The 19787-nt window shown below is 38.3% G+C and overlaps 1 protein-coding gene across 1 annotated transcript; it reads left to right on the top strand.

The window, feature by feature from the left end:
- The first annotated feature begins 17212 nt into the window (after positions 1-17212).
- Positions 17213-19586, top strand: LOC131634456 (gibberellin 2-beta-dioxygenase 1-like). The gene is made up of 3 exons (XM_058905128.1): positions 17213-17677; positions 17815-18175; positions 19113-19586. The coding sequence occupies exons 1-3, from the start codon at positions 17277-17279 to the stop codon at positions 19362-19364; spliced, it is 1014 nt and encodes a 337-aa protein (XP_058761111.1). The 5' UTR covers positions 17213-17276; the 3' UTR covers positions 19365-19586.
- The last annotated feature ends 201 nt before the right edge of the window (positions 19587-19787 follow it).

Raw genomic sequence — 19787 nt, 5'->3', positions numbered from 1 at the left:
GTGTACCCTCCTGACTTGCTTCCGATGTATGAGGTCGTATTCTGGGAGATGGGATTTCGAGCTCCTTTTACTGAGTTCCAGATTGGCATTTTTAACCATTTGGAGGTAGCCCCCGGGCAGCTTCACCCCAACTCGATTGCCTTTATCCGAGCATTTGAGCTGGTTTGCTCGCATTTGAAGATAGGGGCGACGATCCCTCTGTTCTTTTATATATTCTATGTGCAGCGCATGGTGCGAGATGGTCGCTTTGGTTGGGTATCTTTGAGGCAGTCCAAGAAGATATTTAAATCTTATTCTAATTCTTTGAAGCACTTTAAACCTCGTTTCTTCTTCATCCGTCCTCAGTCTCAAGAGGCTCGAGACAGTGTCTTTGCCCGCGTGCCGACCTCGGACGTCCATGGTCGTCCAGTGCTTAACGACATCGGAGAGCCTGTCACCTCTCGTCGGCATCGTTTCAGGTTCTTTTGGTCCCGCGATCATTTTGAGTACCCTACCGACCAGTACATTACCAAGCTCTCCGATTTAGATAAGGATGCTCGGGGAGATTATGCTATTCTCCAGGAGTTTGTGCAAGGGCTTCCTCCTGTTGCCAAAGTGGATCGGTCGGGGGTACCTGTTGTTGGTGAAGATTGTCAAACTATTAGGGAACCGGGAGTGATCAGCATAAAGGAACTTTTGGCTGGGGGGACCGATGAGGGGGCTTTTGCCTACTTGGGTATTTGCCCCTTCGCTCTTTATCCCGTTTTTTGATTTGCCTTTATCACTTCTTATAGCTTTTTTTCTTTTTAATAGTGACTTCCCGATGGGCTGGCCTCTCATGTTTTTTCTTTTTCTTTGCAGAAGCAATGGATCGGGCACGTCATGACCGGATGCTAAGGAAGGTGAGCAAACTGAAGGGGGTTGTTAAGAAGAGTGTTGGTCCCCGGTTGGAAGCTGTGCAAAGGTCCCCTGTTGCGGGTTCGGGTGCTTCCTCATCTTCTGCTGGTGTTGCTGGTTCCCCTTCTAGGACTCCGGATCAGGGTGAGTCTTTGAGGCCGGTCACGGTACTTCCTTCTCCTCTTCGTCTGCAACTGGATCAGCATGCATTGGTTCATCGCAAGCGACAGAGGACCGAAGCCGTGGACCTTACCTAGGAGGAGGTTGCTGATATCTTCAACATTCCTTCGTGCTTCCTCCAGCCCTGGTTCTTCGAAGGTGGGCCTTCTTTGACCATCCCTCGTGCTGAATCCCTTCATATTGAGGGCTTGGAGCCCTCTGTTCGCCAAAGGTTCCTCGTGCAGGATGCTTCAGCCTTGGTTCGGGTTCTGGAGATGGCTACTCTCTATGCTCGCTCGGCCCCCTTGTCTGTGGAAGCCGTGAGATTGCTCTAGGAGGATGTCAAGATGAAGACTTCCGCCCTGATGGACCGAGAGCAGCTGTTGAAGGAACAGGGCGAAGAATTGGCGGCTGTGAAAGCTCGGTTGAGTGCGAAGGAGGATGCCTTGGCTGATGTACAAGGTCAATACACCATGCTCTCCCGGACTCTGTTTGGGTCGATGCTGTCCTCCTCGGTGAGGGAGGCCTCTCTTCACCGTTCTCAGGCTCCTGCGGAGGATGAGTCGGAAGAGGAGAGGGCTCTCTTAACCTGGGCGGATCTGATCTAATATATCAGGGTCCTAGGGGGCGACTGTGTAGCGGCTGCCGAGGACACCTATAACTCTACTGTGGCCCAGCTCAAATTGAAGAATTCGGGGGTGGAGTTGGTGACCGAGGATACCGGGCCTTATCATCGCGTGGAGGGCGACCAGATTGTTTCTCCGGTCTTCGGGGAGGAGCCAGTGATGCAAGAAGCCGAGGAGGTCCTTGTTGAAGAAGGTGCTTGAAGGTTTTCAGTTTATGTGTCTAAGTGTTAGGCCTGCGAGCCTTTATTTTGTAATGCTGTTCTGGGGGGTATCCCCCCCATTTTGATTTTGTATGTACACTTACCGGCTCGGTCTTGATGGCCATAGTTGGGCATATTTTCGGGCTTTTTTCCGGTCTTTATTTAAAAGTACCTAGTTTTTAACGCTTTTGTTAGTTTCTTTGGAACTTGTGTGCACGCGTTATGAGTTTTTGGGAAGTGCGTTACCGGTTCCCAACGTCTTTATTCATTAAAGGCTTTGTTCGTTTCCCTAGGTTTATGTTCCCTTTCTTCCTTTATAAAAGGAGGTCTCATGGACCTCTCTTTCTTCATTTCTCGCAGGAATGGTTGGAGCTAACGGAAAGAAGGTATCTTCAACCTCATGTTCACGTGGAGTGAAAAAGGTGAAGGAGAAGAAGAAGGCTTCGACCAGATCTGCTTCTCGTTCTCATGGTTCTTTGAGCTCAGACGCTCGTGCTCGGGCGATTGGTGTGAGAGTCGTGGTTGACGCGAATGGCTCCGATACCGAGTGGGATGAAGATTGGTATCAGTATCTTCATTCGGAGGAATTTGCCCGTCGGGAGGAGTGAAGCGTTTTCTTTTCATTCGATGTTTGTTTTGAAATCTTCATGAATGATGAATAAAGTACCATTGCTGTCTTTTGTGTGTTTATTTTGCATGTTAAGAAGGTTTGCTCGACTTATAATGTATTGATCGCCCAGTGTGTGGAACTGTGGTCGATTGCCGGGGACATGTGCCTGGCGTTTGGTGAGTCTCGGATTTCGTTGTGTTGAGCTCCGAGGCTCATGGTGTGAACTGTCCCTTCGCGAGCGAGGCATTCTGCCTTCGTGGTACATGATTACGACGGGGATGCTCGGTATTCGGGTTCCCCGAAGGACAAGGAGTCTATTCGATTAAGAGAGCAGGCTTCTGACTGTTTCATTTAGAGGTGCTCGGCGCGTTTCAGGCCGTACCTGTGTTTTTAACTGTAATATTGTTTAAGTTTTTCAACGTTCCAAGGTCGAGCGAGTTCTTCTCCTTGCAAATTCTCTAGGTAGTATGCCCCGTTTTCTATCCTCGCTCGGACACGTTAAGGGCCTTCCCAATTTGCGGCAAGTTTGCCTTCTCGGGGATCTTTGTGGTTCCTTTTGAGCACTAGGCTTTCTACTTTAAATTCCCGTTTAATGACCTTCGCGTCATGTCTTAGGGCAATTTTTTGCTTGAGTGAGGCTTCACGCAATGCGGCCCTAGAGCAGATTTCCTCGACCAGGTCGAGCTCTTCCCTGATTGCCTCGACGTTGCCCTCTATTTCGACTGGCTCTTCGATGCGTCTCGAGGGCAAATGTATCTCGACGGGGATCACGGCCTCCGTTCCGTACGTTAGTCGGAAGGGGGTCTCCCTGGTGGTGGAGTGTGGGGTGGTGCGATGGGCCCAGAGGACGCTGTGTAGCTCTTCTAACCATCCCCTTTTTATTTCGTCCAGTCTTCTTTTGAGGCCCCTCAAAATTACCCTGTTGGCGGTCTCCGCCTGCCCGTTAGTTTGTGGGTGCTCGACTGATGCAAAATGTTGTTTGGTCCCTAATCTCGTGACGAACTCTTTAAAACGTCCGTCGGTGAACTGGGTACCGTTGTCAGTGATGATGGCCAAGGGTACCCTGAACCGGGCGAGGATGTTTCTTTTGTAAAAGCGAAGCACGTTCAGGGATGTTATTTTGGCTAATGGTTCGGCTTCGATCCATTTGGTAAAATAGTCGACCGTGACTATTAGGTACTTGTTTTGATTGCTCCCGGTCACGAACGGGCCGAGGAGATCCATCCCCCACCACGCGAATGGCCGGGGAGATGACAAGGTTTTAAGCTCGTTGGGGGGTGCAAGGTGCATGTCAGCGAACCGTTGGCAGTTGTCGCACTTTTTACGTATTCCTTGGCGTCGTTTTGCATCGTGGGCCAATAGTATCCGGCTCGGAGGGCTTTCCGAGCGAGGGATTTCCCTCCTAAGTGTTGGGCATTGATTCCTTCGTGTATCTCTCGGAGTATGTGGGGAGTCGTGTCTTCGTCTATGTATTTAAGGAGGGGTATGGAAAATCCTCGCCGGTAGATAAAGCCTTATGTTTTACACTTTGTTCACTCACTACTACTTTAGGAGGCACCACAGTACTTCAAGACATTGTCAGACGCTTTCTCTTTTGTGGAAACTTTCTCGAGTAGCTTGAGACGGGGCTTTAGTTTCATTCCATTTCATTTCCATCATCGGATAGTAAAGTTAATAAAACCCTAAAGACATGGTTTGCATCTTTATCCGCTTATCACTTACAAAATAAGGTTCCATATTCTCCCCCTTTTTGATGATGACAACTCATCTCTTAGAGGAGGTGGTAAAAAATAATACAAATATATTTGGTGTGATAAAACTCCCCTTGGGTTAAATAGAGAGTATATCCTGCTCCTCCTTTTTTGAAATAAAAAAGGCATGTAAAGATGCATTGCCAGAAGTAAATATGCAAATAAATGCAATTTAGACATCTAGAGAAAAGGAAAACATCACTCATACTTTTACTAAAGGGGGAAAATATACTCTCATGGGGAGTAGGGTATACTTTCTATGCTTGTCAAGGGGATTTTAACCACTACAACATGTTACCTTTGTTTCTTTGTTTATCCACCCACTGACAGATGCGTTGTCATAATAAATAAATAAAGGGAGAATGTAAATCTATGTGCTTCTAGGTACAATGACTCAGCAATTAGATAATCTTAATGGTTTTGATGATGCTGAAACTATGAGGTGAATTCTTTATTTGTTGATCAAGATTGATCAAGTTTTTTCTGCTTTTGAGATCAAGTTGCCAAAGGAAAGGACAACATCTAATGTTAACCCATATTTGGTGGAATCCTTGATGATCTCTAGTCAAACAGTCTCTCGGATGATGATGTGTCTACCAAGAAGCCTTATCAAACATCATTAGACAAAAGAAGTCAAGTTCCATATGAAGCTCTAAATCATTGATGAATAAAGCAATGAATATTGAAACTTAAGAGCTTATGAAAGATAGAAAGTGTGAAATTTCTCATGGTCCTTGTTTGAGATATTAGAGTTTTGTAAAAGATATTAGAGTAATTTTTAAATTACTAAAGCAAATTCACAAATTTACCTAATAGTGTTTTTAACCTCCCTGTTTAATAAAAATACCTTAAAATATTTAGTGGAACTATCAAGGTGTTTGTGGGATTAATAGATAATGTTGCTAAACACTTAGGAAGCTTGTAAGATTGCCTAATCGATTAAGGCCCTAAGCTAATCGATTAATCAAGGAACAAAACTTCTTAATTGATTAAGAACACTCCTAATCTATTAAGACACTAGTCGTTGTAGGATTTATTTTTTGGGAATTAATATTGTCGTTTTTGTGAAGCACATAGTTTATTAGACCTAGTACATAATCGATTTGAGCATTTAAAAGCCCATGGATAATTTTCCTTTTAAAGCCATATTTTTACCTATAAATATAGGACTTCTCCTCACTTTCAAAATATACTAGAAAATATATTTCTATATAATTTCTCACTCTCTAATCTCTCATTTCCCATTTATTTCTTTTTTATTAAATTGTTTTAGTGATTTATGGGTGAAAAGTATTAGTGAGGCATTTCTTGTGTTCCGGTATTTGGGATTTTATTGTAATTTTGTGAAGAGAAAATTATCTCTTGCCTAATATATCTTCTGAGAAGTCTTTGTTTGGTTTGTGAGCTTAGCCAATAAAAACTCTCATTTAGTTTATGAGATTATCAGTTAAAATCTTTATTTGTTCGTGATTTTTGCCTAGTGTAAAAGCTCTCTTTGGTTTGTGAGATTATCCGTCAAAATATCTATTTGGTTTGTGAGCTGAGCTTGGTTTTAAGACTGGCCTAGTTTAAAATTCCATTTTTTATTTGGAGGATAGCGAGTATAAAACTCGAATATGTTTGTACGAAGGTTCGCGGGTATAAATTGTGAAAAACTCATATTTATAATGGAAACTCTCAAGAAGAAGTTCTTATGGAGAGGAGTAGGCCATGTGGTTAAGCCGAACCTCTATAAATTTCTAGTTCAATTCTCTATCCCTTTTCTCTTTTTATTTATTCTATCTATTTATTTTCATTGCACTTAAATCTTTTCTTCACTCTGATATATGTTTTCTTTACTTACTTTGCCTACTACTCTTTGTTCGATTTACAAAATTGTTTTAAACAATTTATTTTATCAAAGATTTTTTTAATTAGACATCCTTTTTCAAACCAACACAATTCCCTCTCCGCTCTTGTGTTTGGAGTCACTTGTCTAACAAATACTTCCAAACACGTGAAAGTATTTAATGATGGGATTCCCCCCTCAAAAGTTCATAATGAGTAGTCTTGCTACCTCATTGAATTGGTACACGATTGTGAATATGACAAGCAGTATTCATTTCTTCTGCTAAAAAATAGTATAAAATATTTTTGGCATGAATCATAAATTTAGCCATTTCTTGTAGAGTATGGTTCTTCCTCTCAATAACATTATTCTACTGAGGTGTAATGGGAGCAGGAAACTTATGACCAATCTTCTAAGTATTGTAGAAGGTAGAGAAGTTTGAATTCTCAATTGAAGGATAGAAAAACACTTAGAAAGGGGGGGTTTGAATAAGTGTAGCTTTAAAAACTTGACAGATAAAAATAAATTGCACAGTTATTTTTATCCTGGTTCGTTGTTAACTAAACTACTCCAGTCCACCCCCGCAGAGATGATTTACCTCAACTGAGGATTTAATCCACTAATCGCACGGATTACAATGGTTCTCCACTTAGTCAGCAACTAAGTCTTCCAGAGTCTTCTGATCACACACTGATCACTCCAGGAACAACTGCTTAGATACCCTCTAAGACTTTTCTAGAGTATACTGATCCACACGATCACTCTAGTTACAACCTGCTTAGATAACCTCTAAGACTTCCTAGAGTATTCTGATCCACACGATCACTCTAGTTCCTTACAACTTAATGTAATCAATTCTAAGAGTATTACAATTGCTTCTTAAAAGCGATAATCACAAACTGTGATATTTCTCTTAACGTTTAAGCTTAATCTCACTAATATATTACAACAGCAATGTAGTGAGCTTTGATGAAGATGAAGATTCTGAGCTTTGAATTTGAACAGCGTTTCAGCAAGTTGATATTCGTTGTTTTTGGTGAAGAATCGTTAACCTTGCTTCTCATCAGAACTTCATATTTATAGGCGTTGGAGAAGATGATCGTTGAGTGCATTTAATGCTTTGCGTGTTCCGTACAGCATCGCATTTAATGTTATACGCTTTTGTCAACTACCTCGAGCCTTGTTCACGCTGTGTCTACTGACGTAGCCTTTAGTAGCTTTTAACGTTCCTTTTGTCAGTCAGCGTAGCTTGCCACTTGTACTTCCTTCTGATCTGATGTTTGTGAATATAACGTTTGAATATCATCAGAGTCAAACAGCTTGGTGCAGAGCATCTTCTGATCTTCTGACCTTGAAGTGCTTCTGAGCGTGATACCATCAGAACTTCAGTGCTTCTGTTCTCTTGTTCTTCTGATGCTTCCATAGACCCATGTTCTGATTCTGCTTCGACCATCTTCTGATGTCTTGCCAGACCATGTTCTGATGTTGCATGCTGAACCATTTGAGACAAAGCTTCTGAGCGCTGAATTATGCGTACTCTTTATATATTTCCTGAAAAGGAAATTGCATTGGATTAGAGTACCATATTCTCTTAAGCAAAATTCATATTATTGTTATCATCAAAACTAAGATAATTGATCAGAACAAATCTTGTTCTAACAATCTCCCCCTTTTTGATGATGACAAAAACATATATAAATGATATGAATTTGCGATCAGAAAGAACAGACGGCAAAAGACAAATTACACAGCTATAGCATAAGCATATGAATATGTCTCCCCCTGAGATTAACAATCTCCCCCTGAGATAAATAATCTCCCCCTGAAATAAATACTCGAAGAACTTTAATAAAAGACTTCCCTGATTATTTCGGTAGAGACGATCATATAAGCTTCTGTCTTTAGAGAATTCATAGCTTCTGACTTCTGCTTCCATTGGACAGCTTCAGAACTAGAATTTCTTTAGATCCCTAGAACACTCACAGCTTCTGATTCCTGCTTCCATCTAGGACAGCTTCAGAACTTGAATTTCTTTGATCTTTAGAACATTCACAGCTTCTGACTTCTGCTTCCATCTAGGACAGCTTCAGAACTTGAATTTCTTTGATCTTCTGAACATTCACAGCTTCTGATTTCTGCTTCCATTTAGGACAGCTTCAGAACTTGAGTTTTCTGGATCTTTAGAACATTCGCAGCTTCTGATTTCTGCTTCCCTCGGATAGCTTCAGAGCTTTGAATTTCTACCAACATCACTTCATGCTAGATTTGTATCAGAACATTGTTGAATGTACCAGAGCATCATCAGAGCATCTCTACATCCTGAAATGTTACAGAACAAAAACTAAACGACAAAAGTCAGCATGAACGAGTCAGAACATAAAATGTATATTAGAACACATGATATGTATCAGAGCCATATAGGCTAAAGTAATGTATCAGAGCAAATAGAATTTTGTCAGAACAAATAGACCAATATGGATCAAATTCTATTATCAGTGCTTCTGATTCATTCTTCTTTCTTGCTTCTGATCTCTGAAGCTTGATAGCACTCAGCTTGCTTCAGTTTCCATGGTTTTGCTTCTTGTGTTTGCTTTGAAGATTTTCTTCACTTCTTTATACCTGCAAAACACTTAAACCATATAGAACTTGCAGTTCTTGTTAGTGAATGTAACTGATTAAATCAAATCATTTATCACATATTTCTCCCCCTTTTTGTCATATCATCAAAAAGCAAAAAAGATTCAGAGACAAACAAAACGAAACACACGGAGGAAGAAGATGATTTCATTGAAGTTCAAACAGCAGGTACAGAAGTACATGAAGATAAGAAAGATCAGATGCACAAAGACAGATGCAACGAAAAGAAAGAAACAACACAGACTCAATCTAAGATGGCCCTAGTCTTGACAAGATCTTGGTCAGCATCTCTTGAACCATATTGTTGTGTCCTTCTTGCCTCACCATGAAAGCGCTATACTCAGCATTGAGTGAGCTTTGCTCATCCTGTCTCTTCTGAATTTCTTCCAGAGTCCTTGCAAGACGAGAAGATTCATCAGAAGAAGCTTCACCGCTTTCAATCACAGGAATAGCAACTTGATCTGTAGCTTCCATGGATAGATCATTTGCAGGGATTTCCTCAACAGGAACAGTTTTAGCAACATGATCTTCAGCATCTGCTTCTTGCATAGAAGCATCTCCATATTCTGCTGCAGGAATTTCCGAGTTTCCATTCTCAAGTGCCTGAAGAATGGCAGCTAGATTCCTTGGAGCAGAAGGACCTTCAACTTCTGGTGGGTCAACAACTTCTGGAATGACCAAGCTTGGGTCTTTCTTAGATGGGTTTTCCCTCAGAAAGTCAAATAGGGTCTTGAAATCTCCGAGCAGAACAGGATAATCAGGAATAAAAATAACCATATCCCTGCATGGATTTGCTTCCATTTCAGCAGCCAGTCTTAATTGTTCCATCTCATCCAAGAAGGGCTTCTCTTCCAACAGATGTCTACCTTTGAGACTAGCAAACCAGAAGTCTTCATAATTCCTCAGAATTCCACGAGGCCGTGGGGCAGCAGCTACACAGGCTTCCTGAAGTTCTAAAAACAGAGCATCTGATTCTCTGCGAAAGATCCTCCAGAAGTTCCGCATAGCAACATCATTCAATCCAGAACTTTCAGCAATTCTGAGAGTATCAAAGGTACTTCTGAGATTCCTCTTTATGTTTTCAAAAACTACACCAATAGGATATACAGGGCGGAATTTTATTTGGGTTTTTGAAAAGGCAGGGTTGGAAGTGAAGTACGGATGAGGTTCTCTATCCAACCTATAAGAAGATTCTGCTTCAGTGTCAGAATCTAACACTACCACTTCAGCTTCCGGACGAGGCTTGGGAGTGTAGTTGCAATCACGGAGCAGCTGCTCATGTGATGCAGAGGTTGGAAGAGGAGAATCACAAGGATTGTTTTGAGAGGTGGAGGGAGTATGTTCAAGAGTGGCATTGAGAGAAGGTTGAGATGGAAGGAGAGTTTGAAGGGGTGGTATATCCAGAACAGGATTTATGGTAGGTGGAGAGGAAGGAATGGTTATAGGAGAAGATGGAGGTGTAAGAACATGGACAAAGACAGGTGATTCTGATGTGGCTTTTTCTGGTTCAGGTGTAGGGACAACCTCTATTGGTGCAGCTTCTGAACAAACAGCAGGAACAGAATCAGGTTCAGAAATGCATATACCTTTGGAACCTCTCAGAAAAGCTTTGGCCACATCCTCAGTCTTCTTCTGCTTCTTACTCTTCGGCTCTTCAATAATCTTTGTTTTGCCGCTAGCGATTTCTTTCCTTCTGACATATGCCAGAACTTCTGGTTGATTCTCAGCCTCTTGAGAGAGATTTTCTTCATCAGATTCTTGAAGAATCATCTTTCTTTTTCTGATTTTCTTCTTCTCAACAACTTCAACAATCTCAGCATTGTTATTTGACTTCTTCTTCTTTTTCTCAGCTTCCTTCTTTTTCTTCTCAAAATCAGCAGAGACAGCCTTAGCAACCTTTGCAATGACTTCTTCTGGGACCACTTCTTTATTGGTGGTAGCAGCAGGATGATCAAACTTTCTTTTGGTCCTTTCTTCCTTCTTACGATTCACTTTAATAGGAGCACCTTTGTCTTGATCTTTAAGACTCTTATCCTCTTTTTGTGACTTCAGATACTTAGTTCTGACTTCAGGTACCTCACTATTGAAGAAGGTTTCAAAGTCAGCTAGTACTGGTTTTCTTCTGATTCTTGTTCCAGTTAGAGGTTGAGGAACTTTGAGGATAGTGTCAATTATTTTCATCTTCTTTAAAGAAAAAGCATTCAGACAGGCTCCAGAGGTGACAGCAAGGTCTTTGATAATACCTTCAAACTCCAGACTCTCAACAATCTTGGAATGCACCAGAAGGTTTGTAATAATTCTACCAAAAGGAATGATTGTTCCACCATTTTCTTTTCTGAAAGCGTTTCTGGAATCCTTTACTGCCTTCCACATATGGTTGAAGATAATGTAAATCGCATCAACCTTCTTCTGAGTGGCAATGCAATAAAGAATATACCTTTGATCATTACTGATGAAATCCGAGGCATGTGTTGCTTTCCTATGGTAGAAACACCCAAGAAGGATCTTTGTCCAGATTCTGTAGACATCTTTCAAATCCTTGACGTGTTTTGTTTTCTTGACATTTAGATAGAGAGTGGATAGAACATCTCCCAAATCTGCCCTTTGATCAAACTCATAAACCCCTTCAGGGTTTTTCAGATCAAACATCATTCTTAGGATGTTTTCAGTAATAACAACAAACTTTCCATGGACGAAAGAAAGTATAGATTTTGGAGCAACCACAGCATGTGCCCAGAACTCCTTGACAAGATCCGGATAAACTGGACCAACGAACTCAGCAAACAACGAGGTCCATCCTTGAAAGATGATGTCTTCTTTAAGGTGAAATTGGTTTTCTTCAATGTTGTCAAAGTCAACCATGAGTTCACACAGAACTTCCAATTCATCTTTAGGAATGGAGCATGCAACAACAGGAGTGAGTTGCAAAGTTTCTTCTTGGAGATGATGAGGAACAGATGACTCAGCATTTTGGGATGAGAAGGCAGCCATGGATGCAGAATGAACAAAAACGAACAAGAAGAGCGAACTGGGTTTTCGATTAGGGTTTTTTTTTAGAAAACGGCTAAGAACTTTTCAAACGAGAGAATGCAAGGAGAGAGAGAGACAAGGGAGCGAAAAAGATGTAAGATATGATTTGAAAAGAATATATAGAGACGGATTTGAAAAGGAAAATAATAAGAAATATAAACTGAACAGTTCCAGAATCAAAAGAAATCAATTTTATTAAATGATGAGTGACGTAAGGAGAGAGAACGTGGTAAATGAAATGATTTAAAACAGTTACCTAGGTCGGCGTCTTTTCAACTGCACGCTTTGTACAAACCGTACAGACACGTGTTCACCATAAGATAATAGATGACAGCTGTAAATTTCAGAATAGACTTTACGCCTTCAGATTCAGATCACTGCTTCTGATCTGATCAAGTTTCTCTTCAGGAAACACTCCTTCTGAAGTGTGCTGATATAAATCTGAATGATCTTCTGATCCATTACTTCTGATATACACAGCTTCTGGAGGTTCACTTCTTTGTTCTGCAGCTTCTGATAAGACAAAACTGTATCTGCAGAAATTCTTAAGCTGCTTTGTTTCATCAGAAACAAGTTTATCATCAAACCAGATATTTATTGATTCGTCCACAATCAATGTTTCAATATTGTATATTCTGTAGCATTTAGAGCATTCAGAATAATCAAGAACGAAACATCAATGCTTTAGAGACAAACAAAACAGATGGTTCCAAGACTAATAAACTTTCTTTTCTGATTTCCTACGAACATAGTTTCTTCAACAGATTTAAGAACCATAACTTGGAAGACAATCTTTCTTCCCTTCAAGTGATGAGACCAACTTGAGTCCAGGAGACATGTCATGTTGACTTTTATCTTCTTTGTCGCCAAGAGAATCTGCAAAAGAAATAGTCTTTTTCTTTGGTACCCACATTTTCTTGGGTCCTTTCTTGTTAGATTTTCTCAAGTTCTGATTGAACTTGGGTTTAACATTGTAAGCAATAGGAGGAACAGCATGATAATTTTTAATGTGAGTTTCATGATATTTCCTAGGTTGTGTCACATGCTTTTTGGTGTGTGTTATGTGAAAACTTTGAGCATGTGAAGTGTGCCTAATATCATGGGAGTGGCCATACTTGAACTGATCATACACTGGCTTGTATGTGAATTTCATTTCATCAACAGGTTCAAGTTTGTATGGGGTTTCACCCTCAAAACCAATGCCGACTCTTTTGTTTCCAGACACAGCATATATCATAGAAGCTAGCTGACTTCTGCCAATACTTCTAGATAAGAACTTCCTGAAACTTAAATCATATTCTTTCAGAATATGGTTTAGACTAGGAGTGGATTTTTCTGAATCAGAAGGAGATCCAACATTATTGGATAATTTTAAAAGTTTTTCTTTTAATTCAGAATTCTCCAACTCAAGCTTCTTTGTTTCAAATTCAAATAGCTTTTTCAGCTTTTTGTATTTGAGACTAATCTGAGACTTTAGTTCCAGAAGTTCAGTTAGACCGGAAACTAACTCATCTCTAGTAAGTTCAGAAAATACCTCTTCAAAATCTGATTCTGATGTAGATTCTGATCCGTCATCTTCTGTCGCCATCAGCGCACAGTTGGCCTGCTCATCTTCAGAGTCTGAATCATCTTCTGACTCATCCCAGGTTGCCATAAGACCTTTCTTCTTATGAAACTTCTTCTTGGGATTTTCCTTCTGAAGATTTGGACATTCATTCTTGAAGTGTCCAGGCTCATTGCATTCATAGCACATGACCTTCTTCTTGTCAAATCTTCTGTCATCAGAAGATTCTCCACGTTCAAATTTCTTTGAACTTCTGAAACCTCTGAACTTCCTTTGCTTGGTCTTCCAGAGTTGATTTAGCCTTCTGGAGATCAAAGACAGTTCATCTTCTTCTTCAGATTCTGATTCTTCAGGATCTTCTTCTCTAGCCTGAAAAGCGTTAGTGCATTTCTTGATATTGGATTTTAATGCAATAGACTTACCTTTCTTTTGAGGCTCATTTGCGTCCAGCTCTATTTCATGACTTCTCAAGGCACTGATAAGCTCTTCCAGAGAAACTTCATTCAGATTCTTTGCAATCTTGAATGCAGTCACCATAGGACCCCATCTTCTGGGTAAGCTTCTGATGATCTTCTTTACGTGATCAGCCTTGGTGTATCCCTTGTCAAGAACTCTCAATCCAGCAGTAAGAGTTTGAAATCTTGAAAACATCTTTTCAATGTCTTCATCATCCTCCATCTTGAAGGCTTCATACTTCTGGATTAAAGCTAGAGCTTTAGTCTCCTTGACTTGAGCATTTCCTTCATGAGTCATTTTCAAGGACTCATATATGTCATAGGCCGTTTCCCTGTTAGATATCTTCTCATACTCAGCATGAGAGATAGCATTCAGCAAAACAGTTCTGCATTTATGATGATTCCTGAAAAGCTTCTTCTGATCATCATTCATTTCTTGCCTTGTCAGCTTTACGCCTCTGGCATTTACTGGATGTTTGTAACCATCCATCAGAAGATCCCATAGATCACCATCTAGACCAAGAAAGTAACTTTCCAGTTTATCTTTCCAGTATTCAAAGTTTTCACCATCAAATACCGGCGGTCTAGTATAACCATTGTTACCGTTGTATTGCTCAGCAGAGCCAGATGTAGATGCAGGTGTAGACTTTTCACTTTCATCAACCATCTTTTACTGAAGCGTTTTTCTCTTCCTGAATCTTTTCTAAACACGGTTAAGTGCTTGCACCTTAGAACCGGCGCTCTGATACCAATTGAAGGATAGAAAAACACTTAGAAAGGGGGGTTTGAATAAGTGTAGCTTTAAAAACTTGACAGATAAAAATAAATTGCACAGTTATTTTTATCCTGGTTCGTTGTTAACTAAACTACTCCAGTCCACCCCCGCAGAGATGATTTACCTCAACTGAGGATTTAATCCACTAATCGCACGGATTACAATGGTTCTCCACTTAGTCAGCAACTAAGTCTTCCAGAGTCTTCTGATCACACACTGATCACTCCAGGAACAACTGCTTAGATACCCTCTAAGACTTTTCTAGAGTATACTGATCCACACGATCACTCTAGTTACAACCTGCTTAGATAACCTCTAAGACTTCCTAGAGTATTCTGATCCACACGATCACTCTAGTTCCTTACAACTTAATGTAATCAATTCTAAGAGTATTACAATTGCTTCTTAAAAGCGATAATCACAAACTGTGATATTTCTCTTAACGTTTAAGCTTAATCTCACTAATATATTACAACAGCAATGTAGTGAGCTTTGATGAAGATGAAGATTCTGAGCTTTGAATTTGAACAGCGTTTCAGCAAGTTGATATTCGTTGTTTTTGGTGAAGAATCGTTAACCTTGCTTCTCATCAGAACTTCATATTTATAGGCGTTGGAGAAGATGACCGTTGAGTGCATTTAATGCTTTGCGTGTTCCGTACAGCATCGCATTTAATGTTATACGCTTTTGTCAACTACCTCGAGTCTTGTTCACGCTGTGTCTACTGACGTAGCCTTTAGTAGCTTTTAACGTTCCTTTTGTCAGTCAGCGTAGCTTGCCACTTGTACTTCCTTCTGATCTGATGTTTGTGAATATAACGTTTGAATATCATCAGAGTCAAACAGCTTGGTGCAGAGCATCTTCTGATCTTCTGACCTTGAAGTGCTTCTGAGCGTGATACCATCAGAACTTCAGTGCTTCTGTTCTCTTGTTCTTCTGATGCTTCCATAGACCCATGTTCTGATTCTGCTTCGACCATCTTCTGATGTCTTGCCAGACCATGTTCTGATGTTGCATGCTGAACCATTTGAGACAAAGCTTCTGAGCGCTGAATTATGCGTACTCTTTATATATTTCCTGAAAAGGAAATTGCATTGGATTAGAGTACCATATTATCTTAAGCAAAATTCATATTATTGTTATCATCAAAACTAAGATAATTGATCAGAACAAATCTTGTTCTAACATCAATTTCCCTATCATGATCACTTCGAGTGCAAATGATTTTGAATTTTTTTTCTTTTTTAATGTCGTAGGTGATGATAGAGACCCTTAAAACAACAAAGATATTAGACTTCTCACGAATGAAATCAACCCAAGTGTATCAGGAATAATCATCGACACAGAAAAAGACATACACATTTCCTCCAAGACTATCAACTTGCATAAGTCCTATGAGATCCATATGAAATAACTCAAGCACACGCGCAGTGATTAGAAAAAGAATTGAAAATAAATGAGATAAGGAAAATGAAGAATCACCCCAGAATTTATATTAGTTAGTCCAAATTACTTGCCATACGTTCACTTCCCAAAGAGAGTACCTTGAGACTTCTTTATCGTCTCCTCTTTAAATTTTGATGAGTGTGTCTACATAAGGTGTTCTTAATTTAGTCATCTTATTCACTATCTACAACCCCCAGTTATACTAGCAAAGTATTTAATCATTCTTTCATTCGTTAGCTTATCCTTTTCGTTGATACTAATCTCAAGAGACGCCAGCCCTTCCTTTAATGTAACTTAGGCTACTCATATTTTTCTTTTTGTACATTTCAGCCTCTCATTAAAAGCATCTCACCTATCCATGCCTCATGCTTGAGGGGCTGTGTACAATCTAGTCATTTAGGCTGGATTCAAACAAGGAATCAATAGAATCCGCCCCAATTTTAAGCAAGTCCATGAGGCAGGAACAAAGTAGTTTAACTTAATAGATCAAGTCAAGCAGATCGGCCCAAGGTCAACATATCTTACTTCGAATTGGTGCATTTTAAAACACGCAAGCAGAGCATTCAAGTCATATTAATAGCCATAAGTGATCGGTCTCACTCAATGAGACATGATTCTTAATGAGTAGTCAATTGGTCTTATGGACAAAGAGCGTGTGATATCTTATATAAATCAATAACCATCTCACGAAAATGATAAACTTTTTTAGTAGGATCCAACTTTACAACTTTGATTACCGTGTGCACCTGCTCTCCTCAAATTTTTTTTTATAAGCAAGCTTCATTGAAAAGAGCACTAGAGATACTCGAACTCACTTATAAAAATCAAGCAGAAAACTCAAGAAAAAGAGAAATTACATACCAACTGAAACTTATCTAAGTAAGGATGGTTGTTTGTGAGTCATAACAACTTCTAAGTAGAATAGTATTGCAATGAGTGCTTGTGATATTGTTCGGCATGCCACACTAATGTAAGAGTTGAAGTTGATGGTCAAAAAGGAAAGTGCAATGTTTTTATTGGTGAAAAACAAATCTTCCATTAATAATGAATATGTAAAGTTGTACTCATTTTGACTAAGGTTGTACACATGATAAAAACTCATACTAATATTAGAATTCTATTGCTTCTAAAATAAGTTTATTCCGAGATTAGAAGTAGAGTAATCCAAGCTTCTTTCTTCCTCTAATAATAACATTAACATCACCCCCCACAACTTCACTTTTTCAAATATATAAATAGAGAACTAACCCAAACCTCTTTCCTCAACCATCCTCTGCTCATAACTCAAAAGTAACTCTGTTCTCTTTCATTCATTCAAAATGGTTGTGTTGTCAAAAACAACAAGAGAGCAATATCCATGTCTAAGAAACTTGAAACAAACCACATTCATACCTGAAATCCCTATAGTGGATCTCTCCAAACCTGATGCAAAGAACATCATAGTCAAAGCCTGTGAAGAGTTTGGATTCTTTAAGGTTGTCAACCATGGTGTCTCTATGGAATCTATTTCTTTATTGGAATCTGAAGCTGTTAAGTTCTTTTCCATGGGCTTTGATCAAAAGGAAAAAGCAGGACCAGCTAATCCATTTGGGTATGGAAACAAGAAAATTGGACAAAACGGTGATATTGGTTGGGTTGAATATCTTCTTCTGTCAAATAATCAAGATTTCAATTCCTTCAAACTCTCCCCTGCTTTCGGTAAAGACTCCGAGAAGCTTCGGTATGTTTTTTCTTCTACCAATGTATCTGGACAATATATAAACCAGATACATTAAATATTCGAGAATTAAAAAAAGTAAATTTTTTCTTATAGATAGAAAGAGCATTAAATTTATGATTTTGTTGTTGTTGTTGCAGTTGTTTGTTGAGTGATTACATGTCAAGTGTGAAAAAGCTGGGATGTGAGATTCTTGACCTGATGGCAGAAGGATTGAACATTGAAGAAAAGAATGTGTTGAGCAAGCTTGTAAATGATAAGGACAGTGATTGCATATTCAGGCTTAACCATTACCCTCCATGTCCTGAGTCAAGGTTGAATAATAATGAAAATGATGGTGAAAATGTGATTGGTTTTGGTGAACATACAGATCCACAAATCATTTCATTGTTGAGATCAAACAACACTTGTGGTTTTCAAATTTGCCTTAAAGATAAGAGTTGGATTTCAGTGCCTTCTGATCACAATTCCTTCTTTGTTAATGTTGGTGATTCTCTTCAGGTAAAATACTCACCACTCACTCTTTTCTTATAATACAAGTAATCAAAGTATATTAGTCTAAATATATTCTCTTTCAATCCTTATTACTTCTACTTTGGTCTTATTTACAAGAAAATGTCTTAAATATATTAAATAAATAATGTGTTATAAATATAAAAAGTAAATTTTAGAAAGTATAATTTTTTTAAAATTTAATAAATAATTAATATATTTGATTTATATATAATTTTAGATTATTGATTATTTTAAAAATAAACTTTTATAATAATAAATACTAGAGGATAAACTCTAAATTAATTTATAAAATAAAAAAATCAAATATAATTACAAGACAATTTAAAAAATTATAATATTTATTAAAAATTACTAGTATAATCTTAATGTTTTGAATTTCAAAAAAATATTTTTAATATGATCTCAGTCTTTAAATGTAATATTCATTGATTAAATTATCAAATAAAAAATATTTAGTTTATATAATATTATTTTACAGGTTTATTTTATATAAAATAAATGTTCATTTTTATGATAGTATTTACCCCTTATTATAAGAGGGAGTGTTTTATTTAGTTATACACATTTAATCCCATTGACCAAAAATGAAATACTAGTATTTATTTATAATAAGTTTTTCCTATTCATTTAGATAAGATATGAAATGTTGACATGTGGATAAAGATAAACTCTTACTTTTCAGGAGAGTTAGTAGCTTTTTGAATAAATTCTGTTCATTTTATCATTGTACTCTTTCCAATTCAACACTCTTGTTATTTATTAAGGAAAATCTCCCCATGTGATGAAAACTTTTCTAGTCTTGTCATGTCAACAAGTTTTAATAGTATTACATTGAAATGGGGTATGTATGTATTTATAATGCATGCCACCTTTTTTTGCCTTGTGATTCTGACACATTTTTTATCCACAAAACCAAATACAGGTTATGACTAATGGACTATTCAAAAGTGTGAAGCACAGAGTTTTAACAAATGGTTTCAAATCTAGACTCTCTATGATATATTTCTGTGGTCCATCTTTGAGTGACAAAATTGCACCTTTGCCTTGTCTCATAAAAGGAAATGAAAGATTATTATATAGAGAGTTTACATGGTTTGAATACAAGAAATCTGCTTATGCTACAAGATTATCAGACAATAGGCTTGCTCACTTTGAGACAATTAATGATTCCTAGATAGGAATCTCACACTTTTACACCTGTCAGTATTAGGATTCTATATCATGTGCAATAGAATTGGAGTTTGCTTTTGCTTTTCTTTTCCTTCATGTGTATGTTTTGAATGAAATGGATAATGTATTTAGCAACATAATAATAGTGCAGTGATATTTTTAAGGTTTAACAAAATTTTAAGTTCTTTAATTAAATTATTTGTGTTATATTATATTTATTTAGTAATTGATATTTATTATTTTTAGATTACATAATTTTACTTCTGTTATTCAAATTATTCTATTAAATTGAATTTTAAATGTAAATGTTTAAGATGGATAAATATCACACTTTTAACTGTAAATCGTTAAAAATTAATTTTATTTTATATTGTCATCTTTATTTTTTATCTTTATGTACTCTGGTTGTTAGGGAAATAGGACACTA

The sequence above is a fragment of the Vicia villosa genome, unplaced genomic scaffold (assembly GCF_029867415.1).
Source record: "Vicia villosa cultivar HV-30 ecotype Madison, WI unplaced genomic scaffold, Vvil1.0 ctg.001302F_1_1, whole genome shotgun sequence".
NCBI classification, from domain to species: domain Eukaryota; kingdom Viridiplantae; phylum Streptophyta; class Magnoliopsida; order Fabales; family Fabaceae; genus Vicia; species Vicia villosa.
This window is presented reverse-complemented; position numbering and strand designations above follow the sequence as displayed.

Coding starts and splice junctions, on each gene's coding strand:
- LOC131634456 (XM_058905128.1), top strand. CDS start 17,277: ATGGTTGTGTTGTCAAAAACAACAAGAGAGCAATATCCATGTCTAAGA. Junction 17,678..17,814: donor AAAGACTCCGAGAAGCTTCG/GTATGTTTTTTC, acceptor TTGTTGTTGCAG/TTGTTTGTTGAGTGATTACA. Junction 18,176..19,112: donor ATGTTGGTGATTCTCTTCAG/GTAAAATACTCA, acceptor AACCAAATACAG/GTTATGACTAATGGACTATT.